Raw genomic sequence first — 13,885 nt, 5'->3', positions numbered from 1 at the left:
GACAGGACATAGCAACCACAATGTATTTTTGGTTGATGCTGAAATGGCTGAGGATTTTGAGGTTGTTGGTTTCCTCTGGCTAGTCGAGGATCACGTGACCTCTCTAAGGCGGCGTTTATTCATTACCACAGGGCTAAAAGTATAGCAGAAGCACAACAGCCACAGGAAACGTTGTAAAAAAGTTTCATGAAGTCTACTTAATGCCTGAACTCACATGGATAATTCATGACTTTAGTATCAGAGAGGTAGTGCAGCCCCTAGTGGCTTTAATGGACACAATTTTTTGAGGAATCTTTTGCCAGCTGATTGCAGTTCTTGAATGTTTTGCTGATTCTGTCAGGGGCTTCATCCAGTAATATTATGTCAGACTGCAAAAACAGCCTAATCTCATCCTGTTGAATACGGTCCATTTTGGTTCAGCTGAAAGTGGATGTGAAAAATCCTCGACAGCATCTGATATGAATGCCAACAAAGTTTATTAATCACACCTTTGCATATGCAACTTTAAACTACTCCAGCGTAAGGTGGAAATGTATTTTTTAAAAAGAAAAACAAGAACAACAAATGATTGTACTGTTTTTATTTCTAAACCACAAAATCAAATTGAGATACACATCCAATTACTCCCCAACAATAACGCACCTAAATATTTCAGTCATGGAGAACACTTTACAAATCTTTCAAACACTTATGTAAATATATTCCTTTTCAAACTGAGCTGAATGTTTCATCATTTGCATCACTGAAATATTGCTTCCGCTAATAATCAAGGCAATTCAAGTCCCACCAAAAAGCTGAAGCATAAAAGACCCTTTTCCGACATGGTATTTACATTCACCCTGAGTGATCTGATCACAAGTTGAAGGCATAAGGAACAAGTGGAAACATGTTCCTCTGCGTCTTTAAGCATGCGCTAAAATCAGATCCTTCAAACGACTTAAATGCATATGACAATACAAACTGTAGTGTGAATTCAATACAAAGCACCACCTAATCCACTGTGTCATAGCCATGTGGTTACTGGAAATGCATTTAAGATGCTGATCCATTGGTCCATGTCTGATCACATCACACTAGACAGATGTGAAAACCCAGTGTGAGCAAGGCCTGATATACAAGAGGTATGTTCATGATTTGGTCATGAGGAAAAAAGGCATTTACAGAGAAATGTAATCAAAACAAAATAAAAGGGGGTACTAAAAACTTCTGATTATAAGCATACATAATAGGTGTGCATATTAATACTGCTGAAGATCCATTCAAAATGAACAAATCAATTATGTGTTTAAATGGTGTACAATTACTGGCATTTTTTATTCGTTTATATATCTTGCAACTAGCATGCAAAAATAAGTAGGGAAAACATTTTGTTAAGTAAAAAACAGGAAGCATATGTGTAGCTTATCCACAGAGAATAAAAAACATACAGCAATAAGGTCAGAATAAGAGCCGATGTTTTACAAGTTTGCTAGTGTTTCTCCATTCATTACTCTATCCTACTCTCTAGTAGCATGCCAGGTGACGTCAGTAAGAATGCAACCGTGGCCAACAACCCAAAGCTTTATTAAAACATAGCAAAAGAGCAAATTTAAGAGTAAACTTGCAGCTGTAGGATCAGGACACATCAGAGGTATGAGGGGAAAGGACATGAGGACATTGTGGTTGTTGCTTATTGCTTCCTGTTTTAGGTACCAATAAGCAAAACAGTGAATTCATGTCTTTAACCCCCACTTTATGTGATGTGACTCTTAATGTCCAAATCACCACCTGTCCCTGCCAGTGAAGGATAAAAAGGACAGTGTCTGGACACACCCTGAGCTGTTTCCCTAATTAATTTGGTCCCTTCCCTCCCACCCCCATTAACAGAGTCCTCAGGATGGGGACGAGCCTTAACGTTTCGATTTGGCCTCCTGTGCATCTTTTTCTGAAACAGATTATAAAACAGAACACAAAAGGTTTTTTTCAGGTTTTCGAAAGAAAACTGTTACAACGAATAAAATGTATACTAAAATAACTTAAAAATGAAGTAGCTTGCACATGGACATTGTATTGCAGTGAGTCTAGTGTACATTGTGCACATTATAATTTCACCCAACATGATAAACTCACCTTTCCTCAGTTCCTCTCTCTTCTTTGCCGCATCTTCTCTCTGTTTTTTAATAATAGCCAGTCTTGCAAGGTCTGCTCTGGCCTGATCAGTCTTTCCTTCCAGATGCAGTTTCATGTAACGCTCCTTAGCTTTCTGCTTCTCGATCTCCTCCCTGCAATCAGCACATTTATAAACAGACCAGATTTAGCTAAAACACAACAGAAAAAGCAATCAAGTCTGAATCCTCCAGTGTTCAGCACTACCTCTCTCTGCGTGTGAGCTCTCTCGGTTCTTCAACATCAACCTCAGCAGCCTTTTTGCTCTTCTGGGAGATGCGGTTGGGATTTTCAATTTCAATTAACCCTTGTACCCCATTCCTTCTTTGACTCTTTCATACAGAATTAGGGAAACAGAAAACAATGTGTTAGCAAAACACGGTATATATGACAGATACAGACAAATAAACAGACACAGATACAGACAGATAGTCAAACAGACACAGACAGACACACACAGAGACACAAAGTATATGTAGAAATAAAGTGTCGTCTTACTTTTTCATCGTCACTGCTACTTTCCTCCTCAGAGTCTGATGCACTCTCTTTCTCGACATCACCGTTTTCCTCCTGCCAACACACGGTTTATCAATCAGAGACCGAGAGGATTAAAGACACCAAAGTAAAACTTTGCGACAATTTTGACTGCCGCTAAAACAAACATGAGATATTTACCAGCTCCCTCTGCGCCTTCATCTGTCGCTCAATTTCCTCGGGGTTGCTAAACTGCTTACTTCGACCTTTGTGGCCCTTTTTCCCTAAAACAGCCAAATAAAACAAATGTGGCTAATGAAGAAAATACACAATAAACACAAGCTTTATTTAAAAAAAAAAATAATAAAAAATAAAAAACCAACAACATTGAACATTTCATGACGTTGTTCGTTTTGGAGCATTTTATCTCTAAATGTTTAATAAATCCGTGTTCACACGGCCGGTCATTTTAATCTAACGTTTCCTTTTGAGACGTGACCGGCTGAAGCAGTAGCAGGTTTATTTTTGTTTATCTACACGTTAGCTTCTTGTCCGTACGAAGCTAACACTGTTAGCAAACAAGCTAACATGCTAACATGCTCTAGACACATGAGGTCTACTTACCTCCTCTCGGCATCGTGACAATAATCTACAATCCTTCAAAGACAAAACACGAATAAAAACCTGACCACGACTTCACTGAAAAGTATAAACAAGTTTCTTTTTATATTTCTTTAAAAAAAAATATATCTTTGTGCCTTTATTGAGGTCCTCGAGTGCGGGACCTTCTCTGTGCCGCTTCCTGAGTGTGACGTCTGTTTTCCTTCTTCTGTGTTTTTAATAATGACGGGTTTTAAACTGCTGCATACCGCCACCTGCTGTACCGAGGAGCGGGTGACAAACTGATCAACACGAGAACATCATTAAACTACAAGAAACATCAAAGTTAGTCAGTAATTTGATGAATCTGGACCTTTCTCTGGGTCACTTGGCTGAGATTTTACTTTATTTCTCTTACTGTCTCAGTATACTTATACTGCTGTAAAAAATAAAATCTGCCAGATTATATGCTTGTGCTCAAAAATGTATAATACCGCTTATTGAGCTAGATCCAAGTGTCTTTATCAGATTTCTTTAAATCCGTCAATAGCATTTATCTGTTTATACTGTACGAACACTTCAATAATTTTATCGCATAAAAGTGTACTTAAAGCCCTATATGTTACTGGCAAAAAGTAAAAAACAAACAAACTGATATTTAAGCATAAAAATACACAACTATAGTTTACTGTCAAGGGTTTTCTTTTTCAAAAAATGTATAAATATTTTATAAATAAATAAATAGGTGGAAATGTTGCTTATAAATTCACAACGATGGTCAATCTCCAAAATCCACTGAGAGTTTTATGAATGCAAGAACCAACTGCTGGCATATTATTGTTTCTCTTATTGCCAAAGAACAGCAGTAATCTAACATGTAATCTAAAATACAAGGGACAATTCAACTGATTCGTAGGGCTGCAAAAGATAATTTATTGGTCAAATGAAGTGCACTTCAAGTGAAAGGACATTGATATAAAATTGGATCTACCGAAATTATTCATACATAAATAGCACCTTATGTCAAGGTTCTTTGATTTATTTCAATTAATGTCAACTATTGTCCATAGCATGGGTGCCTTCATGATTAGTATGATTAATGTTGCCCTCAGTATCACTGTCCTCAATGGCAGGTGTGTCCTTTTTCTTCTGGAGCTTAATGCAGCAGTAAGACGCAATGGCAAGAAATAAGCCAGCGGCCATCAACTCTCCTCCAGCCATGTAGAAAATCAGCTCATAGTTCTTGTAAGTATCCACTAATCGTCCTGAATAAAAGTATACAGAGAGAAAAAAAAACAGAATAAGTTTGCTTATTCTCTTCAGAGATGTGTTCTAATATGTAAAAATACAAATTTAAAATTATATATATATATATATATATATATATATATATATATATATATATATATATTTTTTTTTTTTTTTTTTTTTTTTTTTAATAGAATGTGACTTACCAGCAGAAGGAGGTCCAATGAGCACAGCTGTTGCCTCTATAAGGAGAACTAAACCAAGGGCACTGGGAAAACTGTTAGTACCCACAATTCCCATCAGCACTTCAAATTGGAGTGCACCCACCATTCCATAAGAAAGGCCAAAGAACACACAGAAGATCACTAGACCCATGTAGTCTGTACTTCTTGCTGAGCAAATATCTGTAAGGCCATTTAGGATTAAGGCCAAGCTGAAAAAGTAGGGCATTTTGGCTCGTATGCACTTTAGTCCTGCCACTAGGCCACATGTTGGACGAGCAAAGATGTCAACAAATCCAATAATGGAGAGGAGGAAGGCAGCTTCCTGGTCAGGCACACCTTGATCTTTAGCATAGTTTACTAAGAGAATTGTAGGGACAAACAAACCAAGCACAACTACAAATTTGGCTACTATGTAAATGATAAGTCCTTTGTCACAAAGTACATTAAAGTCAAGGAGTTTCTTTTTCTTGGGGTTTTCATACTGAGCCTTCTCCAGATCATACTCCTCCTGACCAGGCTTTGATGGGAGCATCTCTTTCAACTCATGAGCATTCGATTCATCCCTGGCTGCAGACTTCCGAACTTTATATCCCAACGGTCTCATAACAGCAGCACAGGTGCAACAGTTAAGCAACAGCCCTCCCATGATCAGGAAGCCTCCCCTCCAGCCAAAGCAATCAAGTAGCACTTGTCCTAGTGGAGAAAGAGCTGAGAGAAAGACTGGGCTTCCAGCTGCTGCTAGTCCATTGGCTAGAGGTCTGCGTTTGTCAAAATAACACCCAAGCATAATAAGTGAGGGCTGGAAATTCAGAGCAAGTCCAAGCCCTGTGGAAAATTAAGTGCAGGACGAACTTATATCAGTACATCTTTATACATTGGAAACAGAGTTTAATGTTGAATAAACATCAGTGTCTCTCAGATACTATTGGTATGTCCATTACAAAGAGAAATGGTTTTCCAGTCAACCTAATTTTGGACTAAATAAAACTGGAATCACTATAAACATCTATTTATTATGTGTTCTGAATAATAACTTAAGACTTTAAGTAACATGCAGTGACACTCTTGAAGAATTGCGAAAAATGAAATGTCTCTACTGTATCATGCACTCAATATGGTACTTTGCCCTACAGTATCTACAACAATTGTGCTACGGATACCAAAGCTTTAAAAAACACATGCCGCCATTTACTCACCTGTAATGACTCCAGCAGTGAAGTAAAGTTGGATGATGTTGGTGGTAAAAGATGCACCAATCATGCCAACTGAAGCTAACAATCCCCCAATCAGCATTACTGGGCGACACCCAAACCTGTTAACCATGATGCTGGAAACTGGACCTGTTTAGAAAAAAAGAATTAAAGAATTATCTATGCATACAAGAGTAACCATGTGAAATGCACTATTTGTTTTAACTTTGTTTCCTACCTGAGCCATAAAGCATGGCAAGCATGATAGAGGAAATCCAAGCTGTGTCGCTGTAGCCACAGCCAAAATCTCGCATCAGTTCTTTAAAGTACACACTTATGGCTTTAGGAAAAGCGTAGGAGAAACCAGTGATAATGAAGCCACCAAACAGCACAACCCATCCCCAACCTCCATCTGGAGGATCCACTCTGTTTCTCTCTACCACACTGCTTCCCATGTTCTGTCAAGTAATTCCTGCAGAGAATGTATAAATCTTTAAAGGACCTATTTCTGTAGGTTGTTTTAAAAACAGGAATGAGAAATGATTATGAATGGATGTCCACATAACCAGATATCTTTAGTACTGAACTTATAATAGTGCATGTGCTAATGATTTTTATGTAAAATATAATTCATTAAGATTACATTCGAATCAGTTTAATCACTTTACAGCTGTAACAGACAGTGAATAAACTTCTAACAAAACCCTGAAATCATTTATCGATCTATCGTCTGTGTTTCCATTTCTCCATATAGTCAAGATCATTTATTCATTCATTCATCTTCTACCGCTTATCCGAACTACCTCGGGTCACAGGGAGCCTGTGCCTATCTCAGGCATCATCGGGCATCAAGGCAGGATACACCCTGGACGGAGTGCCAACCCATCGCAGGGCCAAGATCATTTATATGATTCCCCAAATTAAAACAAAATTCAAAGCCTAAATAAGCAATAAGCTGTATAAAAAAATTATTTAGCTTTAAGGACAAAACACTTCAGGCTGACAAAAATAGTAAAACATATTTTTGCATAAGGAAAAGGAAACCTTCTTACTTTACTAGCACTCTGAGAAGTAGCAGCCTTCCAGAAAACTGCTGATGATGTGACAGCTATTTCAGCTCCACCGCTTCCACACATAAAAGAATTCCAGATAAAAGAATAATAAGGAACATCTTTTCTTTACCTGTGTTTATTTCACAGCAATGTTTCTTTACTTAATGGTTAAATGGTTACTTAACAGTTTTTCATATTTAGTCCAGTCCACTATGTCACTCCTAGGACTCTTCTTTTATGATTCCAGTCTGCGGCCAAATAAACCCCATGCTCCTGTGTTCCTTGTACGTCCCACTTAATCATTTCTAATTCCTTATAAAGCTCATAATTATTGGATATGGTGCACAGGAGTGAGTTCTATTAGGAAAGACTTAATCTGAAAGTCTTAATCTGTGCAATGTTTTCCTAAAAATATAACCTATAAACTATTTAGTCAAAGAACATTTAAATCCATTAACTGAAATAATTATAAGGGGAAAAACAGGTCCACATACATAAAACACGTTTGTAAATTCCGACAAGACAAATGAATAAATTTAAAATAATGTCTTAAATGTATTTTTTTTAAATCATGTAAGCCAAGTACAATGAGTGTTATCACATTGTATTTATTATGTATTATGCAATAGACGCAACTGAATTCACAAAATAATGTCAGAGTCCTCAGATTCTTAGCAAACATATCAAATGTTACTGTACAACTGTTTGCCAGCCTCTTATTGGACCCCTCTTTAAAGTCAAGATTCTTCATGTTGTCTAACACCCAAGATTCTGTGTTCTGCCAAATTACTAATATAAAATTGTATAGAAATATGGTTAGAAAACAAAAAAAAAAACAACACCCACCTCTTGAATTCTCTAAAGCAGCCTACTTATAACCACAGAAAAGAACAATCTGTTTATTTGTTTCTACTGATAATAAATTTAATCTAGATAACAAGCTAGTTAGCTGTTCCTGGCTGCAGTGATGTATGGTTACAGTCTGCCTGTCATGCGAGAAGCAATTAAAAATAACATTTCCTTAAATACTAGTGATGCAGCATTTATTAAAAAACACATACAACATGACAAAATTGTATTCATTTTTAGAACTAATGCGATACAAATCCTTTTAAAAAAAAAAGCACAGTCTTTTCACCCGTACTGTACGTGCTTCATACCACATACAACAATCCCCACAAATCTGTGTGCACATTTTAGAACGCACACAACCCCAGTAATCTCCTTTTCTTAAAAGCTGATAAAACAGTACAGTAGTGTGCTCAGGAAAGAGATTATTTTACCACAAATTAAACTTCAGTATACTACTCATACTCTGACCTTTTGGTTGCTATGTAATGGTAATAGCTGTTATTCTGATTGGCTTCTTAGCTCTCGGCTCTTTCTGTAATCCTTCTTTCATATTTTACCATAACTTCTTTCAGTTCTCCAATGTTAGACTCTAATATTTTCTTTCCGTTTATCATAGCACTGAAAAACATCCACAGCAAACCATTTTTTCAGTAAGAAAATAATTTCATTGTTTATACAATGATGAAAGGAAAAAAGTTTTAGACAAACATCATAGCACAGTTATATTCAATATTCTCTGTTTTTAAAACATTTTACAAGTTCACAAGAATTGAAGTCTTATAAATAAAACCCAATCATCTAAAATCCATGCTTCCCATCACTTCTTTTGTTTGTAGTGATTCTTCATGTTGTCTAACTCTTTCTGCATTAGATGTGACTCAGCTGTGGTTTCTGAAAGCTAAAAGATGAGACAGTCAATATTTTATAAAAAAAAAAAAATAATGTTACAGAATAACAACAGAAAATACACGCTTTCATCTTAGATTAAAATAATATCTTGAGTGATATAATAATCTTTTTCTAACTTTTTACAGTGTTCAAGTACAAAATGGATTATTCCTATAGATGACTTTAGCCTGCTGAAACCTAACCGATTCCCTTAAGCCACTGATGTTTTACTGCTCTGTTCTATACTGTATTTTCTCTGTTATATCTATACATTTACATATATATATATATATATATATATATATATATATATATATATATATATATATATATATATATATATATATATATATATTCTAAAAATTTTTGTTTCTGTAAATTCATTGTTAATTATCCATAACAAACTAATTATTTATTTACTGTTGAATATACACAATGTACAACTATTTGTACATCCGGTAGATTGCACTTCTGAACCACAATGATATCTAAATTGGCAAATATCTAAATTGGCACCCTACATGAGCAGAAATCAAATGTGCATTTCTGCTGGCTTATGCCAATTTCTACGGCCAGCATTTTTGTAAATTTAAACTTTACATTACATGGCAAGTGACGTCAGTAAACAATCCAATTTATCTAGTAGCTCCACTTTCTTTTTTGTCTGTTTTCGAGGCAATTCAGTAAAAGGCTATCTATGAAGGGAAAGAGATTAAGTTCCTTGTTTGAGATTACAACAGCCGTTTGTATTTGGAAATCTTCAGGTACAAGGGTTCTCTTCCTCTTCCTCCTATTTTTTTTTAATCATTACATTCTTGATTGTATGTATATAGGAGTTGTATTAATAACATGTATTGAGAATTATTTGTACCTGTAAGCTGAAGAGTAAACTCACCATATCTAACAGAAGTTCAATCTTAAGTTTTAGAAGGGTGTTTTCTTCTTCTAATTGCAGATTCCTCTTCTTCAATTTCTGCACCTCCTTGCTGGATGTATTAGCTCCTGACTCTGTAACAAAGTGCAAACTTTAAACGCACCATCAATAAAGTAAATAACGTAGGAGGGGTTTTAATCAGGGGAACCGTCTTACCTGTAATCCACTGCCCGTCTTCAAATTTCAAGCTCTGCCCTCCAATATTCATTACAGGGGCTCCATATTCCAGGCCTAACTCAATCTCCCGTGTGGATCGATCCAACTGTCAGAAAACAAATGCAAACTTTTGTGTACTAGACTATAAATTTATTGAGTAATTAATGGACTTCTGTGTGCTCTATTATTACTATAAATAAAAGAAACTAATTACATTAGTATTATTACATGTTACACATGATTATTATTAGTAATAGTAATCTCGGAAGCATTATGAAAACTTTATTATAGTCACAGTAATGACAGTCTTACTGTATGAAGGTTAGAGAGAGATGCTGATTTCCTGGGTGGCGTCTTCTTGGGGCTGAATGTGTTGCCAAAAAGAGGCATTTTTAACTAAAACAAAATAAGCAAAGATTTTCAACAGGGCATCTACAAAGTTTACAAAGACGTTTAATCAATATTCAGGTGTATAACTTACCAGAGATGCGCTGATATTAATACTGCTAATGAACATTTACAGAAACAGCTGTATAACCTTTAGGTTACGAAACACCAGACACACGTTTAAAGCATTATCTACAAAGCTAGTTACAGTTACAAACAGAATACACTGACAAAACCGATCTTCTTGTTTTATTCAGCCCGTTCTTCAGTCCGTTTTTCAAAAGAACAAAAAAGTGTAAACATGTTGCTACTTCCGGTGGCGCTTAGCAACAGAGGGCACGCTTCCGTATTCAATAAAAGTCCCATTTATACGCATTCATTCCCATGGAAATAAATAAATTAATTAAAGGACAGAAATATTAAACAAATCTGTACAGAGTAACAGCTGGTCTGCTTATAGATGTAAATATAAATTGGTCAACAACGAGTTTAGGTCATTTTACAGAATGGGCTGTAGAAATGTTCCAATGTGCAATCAATACTAACCAAGAGGAACATAAACACATCTGCTTACATCTGATTACATCTGAAAAACAAAAACAAAAAACACCCTAATGGAACTGGTATCAAGCTAAAGCAGTCAATTAAAGCTTCTTCACTTGACTTGTTCCACAATAAGAAGTTCATACCTACAGGGCTTTTTGAAGACAGGCAAGAGTGACATCTCCAAGAACCCCCCCCCCAAATAAATAGAGAGAGAGAGAGAGAGAGAGAGATTGGTTGATTGATTATGACTGGTGTTGTTTATTGTAAGTGTTTGTTGCCTTTTTGGACTCCTTTATCATTTGTAATGTTGCTCCCAACAACACCACAACACTACAGTTCGGCTCAAGCTCAGCCATTTTTAGTGTCATGATTGAGGACAATGTCCCGTCCAGAGATAAGCTGTTTCGTGTTGAGGTTTTGTTCAAACCGACCATCAAAAATACCCTCTGGGCATCAGAATGAGAATGTGGAAGCACTAAAACCAAGGCTGCGATCTTTGATAGCCTCCCAAATTGGTTCAATCCAGTCACCTTCGAAAAAAGGAACCAGGGGCCTCTATTACTCAGATGTTTTCTGGCACCATCTCAGGGCCCCAGTTTGAGAACCACTGGCCTAGACTACTTGTTCTGAGCAGGTGTTGTCAGTGAACAAGCTGTAAAAATGTTAAGTTACAGACACTCATGAAAAACTCATGCTGATTATCTGAGAAACATTCTCCAACAGCAGTCAAAATGTCATTGTTCGTGTCAAACAAGTTGTGAATTTGTTGTAACATTACAACAGGAGATCATGACCTACTCTGTGCTCAAAATGATGCTCGCAGCTCCAGTGGTTTTCTCTGTGGGAGTCAGTGTCAATGTCAATGTCAATTTTATTTCTATAGCACAACTACACACAACACCAGTTGACCAGTGTGCTTTACATCAATGCAAAAAAAACAATAAAATATCAATAATAGATAAAAAAAAAAAAAAAAACAACATAGAAGAACACAAGCACACAACAAAATAAAATAAAATTGTAAATAAAAGTAAAATATTCATTCATTCATTTTCTACCGCTGATCCGAACTACCTCGGGTCACGGGGAGCCTGTGCCTATCTCAGGCGTCATTGGGCATCAAGGCAGGATACACCCTGGACGGCATGCCAACCCATCGCAGGGCACACACACACTCATTCACTCACGCAATCACACACTACAGACAATTTTCCAGAGATGCCAATCAACCTACCATGCATGTCTTTGGACCGGAGGAGGAAACCGGAGTACCCGGAGGAAACCCCCGAGGCACGGGGAGAACATGCAAACTCCAAACACACAAGGTGGAGGCGGGAATCGAACCCTGACCCTGGTGGTGTGAGGCGAACCTGCTAACCACTAAGCCACCGTGCCCCCCCATAAAAGTAAAATAGTAAAATAGAATTTCATCCTGGACTATATGCTGATTCAAAAAGGTATGTTTTTAACATAACTTTAAAAACGTGGAATATGGAAGGAGAAGGGTGAACGAGGATGATTCTGAACAATTCCAGGATATGCTTTTTTTCCATTAGTTGTTACGTTAAATCTTACCCAGATACAATAGTGCTATTTTCTGATTGCCTATTTTGTAGCCTCTGTTTTTGATTGGCTGATAAGTGTCAGGCTCGACTAAGAACTCCAGGGGAGACGCGCTTGATTCCTGCCCGGTTCCATAGAAACAGTGGTGCGGACTGATACATTTTGGGCGCTGCGGCATATTAAATATATGATAAATAGTACGTTTTTTCTGCGTGAGAAATACAATGTGTGGCGGGAGAGCGTGACAAAAGACTGAAATGCGTGACACTTGATAGCCCTGTACCTACCATGTTAGGATGCTTTTCTGTTTCAGGGTGAATTGGCATCAAATAGGTGGAACCATGAATTCTGTTTTCTTCTATAACATTACAGTATTTTAAACAGTCGAAAGCCTTCCCTTGTGGCTAAATTAAAGCAATTCTGCAAAGACAAGTGGGCCAAAGTTACTCTACAGTGACATGACTACTGCAAATGGTCCTTGCCTATTGACGGGCACACGAAAGCGGGAACATATCTCTCCCATTCTCACGTCTCTTCACTGGCTTCCTGTCCGTTATAGGATTCATTTTAAAATATTGGTGCTTGTTTTTAAATCTCTTAATGGGTCAGCGCCAAGTTACTTATCAGATTTGATTAATCTGTACGCTCCGTCAAGAGCACTAAGGTCTGCTGACCATTTGCTCTTAGCTGTTCCAAGAGTGAAACTGAAGAGCAGGGGGACCGAGACTTTGCAGGTGTGGCCCCGAAGCTCTGGAACAGTTTGCCTCTCTATATTAGACAGGCTCAAACACTTGAGGTCTTTAAATCTGCCCTAAAAACTTATTTTTACAGTCTGGCATATGATGCCACGTGAGAGCTGCTTGATTTCTTTTATTGTTTTATTGTGTGTTAAGTATTTTTTCTTTCATTTGTGTGTTTGTATTAATAAACCATGTGTACTTTCTGTATGTACAGCACTTTGACAAACACTTGTTGTTTAAAAAACAAAAGTGCTTTATAAATAAACTTGACTTGACTTGACTTGACATGGAATACTGATCCCCAGTTATCAGAAGTTATCCTAGTTATACTTGTTATTAGTTATAATTACTTTTTTCCAATGATGTTTTGCTAAACCTGTTTTCCTCAATTCATGAAATTTTAATTTTCTGTGTTTAACAACTATTTTCTAATTTATTTTTGAATTTACAAAAATAGAGGAAATCACGAAAAGGCAAATACTTGTTCTTATTTTTTTTCTTGTTAGAATATGCAACCGTACAATGACAAATACACTTTTCAACCATCAGTAAATAGAACCGTAGAACAAAACATGCATTAAAATGTGTTTTCAATGACCATACACAGACACTTTAAAAGATCAATACAAGCACAGAAAACAATATCACACACTATTCCTAAGTTCCACATGCAAGTGTGATTTGAAAGGAGCCACAGAGATACCTGTGATAAGAGCCTGCTGAGAAACCCTGGCCAAAACAAATATGTCAGCTATGTCTTAGACATTTATTAAAAACCTAATCGTAATTTCGCTGCTCTAGTTTTCTAATCATGACCCATCACTGCCTTTGTAGTCTGACACATGTATTTATGTCAGTTATTTACCTGAGGTAACCCTATTGACCA

The 13,885-nt window shown here is 36.8% G+C and overlaps 3 protein-coding genes across 3 annotated transcripts; all 3 read right to left on the bottom strand.

Moving 5' to 3' along the window:
• Positions 1–565: 565 nt before the first annotated feature.
• On the bottom strand, positions 566–3,441 carry pdap1a (pdgfa associated protein 1a). Its single transcript, XM_060859787.1, has 6 exons — positions 3,244–3,441; positions 2,821–2,903; positions 2,644–2,715; positions 2,353–2,477; positions 2,110–2,261; positions 566–1,924 (listed from the first exon to the last, which is right to left on the bottom strand). The coding sequence occupies exons 1-6, from the start codon at positions 3,254–3,256 to the stop codon at positions 1,890–1,892; spliced, it is 480 nt and encodes a 159-aa protein (XP_060715770.1). The 5' UTR covers positions 3,257–3,441; the 3' UTR covers positions 566–1,889.
• An 831-nt stretch (positions 3,442–4,272) lies between these two features.
• Positions 4,273–6,336, bottom strand: slc16a8 (solute carrier family 16 member 8). The gene is made up of 4 exons (XM_060890474.1): positions 6,120–6,336; positions 5,888–6,031; positions 4,674–5,516; positions 4,273–4,484 (listed from the first exon to the last, which is right to left on the bottom strand). Exons 1-4 carry the CDS (start codon positions 6,334–6,336, stop codon positions 4,273–4,275), a joined length of 1,416 nt encoding a protein of 471 aa, XP_060746457.1.
• Positions 6,337–7,525: 1,189 nt separating this feature from the next.
• Positions 7,526–10,462, bottom strand: cby1 (chibby 1, beta catenin antagonist). Its single transcript, XM_060890460.1, has 5 exons — positions 10,245–10,462; positions 10,076–10,159; positions 9,764–9,869; positions 9,569–9,681; positions 7,526–8,683 (listed from the first exon to the last, which is right to left on the bottom strand). The coding sequence occupies exons 1-5, from the start codon at positions 10,278–10,280 to the stop codon at positions 8,603–8,605; spliced, it is 420 nt and encodes a 139-aa protein (XP_060746443.1). The 5' UTR covers positions 10,281–10,462; the 3' UTR covers positions 7,526–8,602.
• Between the last annotated feature and the right edge of the window lie 3,423 nt (positions 10,463–13,885).

This window comes from Tachysurus vachellii, chromosome 2 (assembly GCF_030014155.1).
Source record: "Tachysurus vachellii isolate PV-2020 chromosome 2, HZAU_Pvac_v1, whole genome shotgun sequence".
In the NCBI taxonomy this organism is placed as follows: Eukaryota; Metazoa; Chordata; class Actinopteri; order Siluriformes; family Bagridae; genus Tachysurus; species Tachysurus vachellii.
This window is presented reverse-complemented; position numbering and strand designations above follow the sequence as displayed.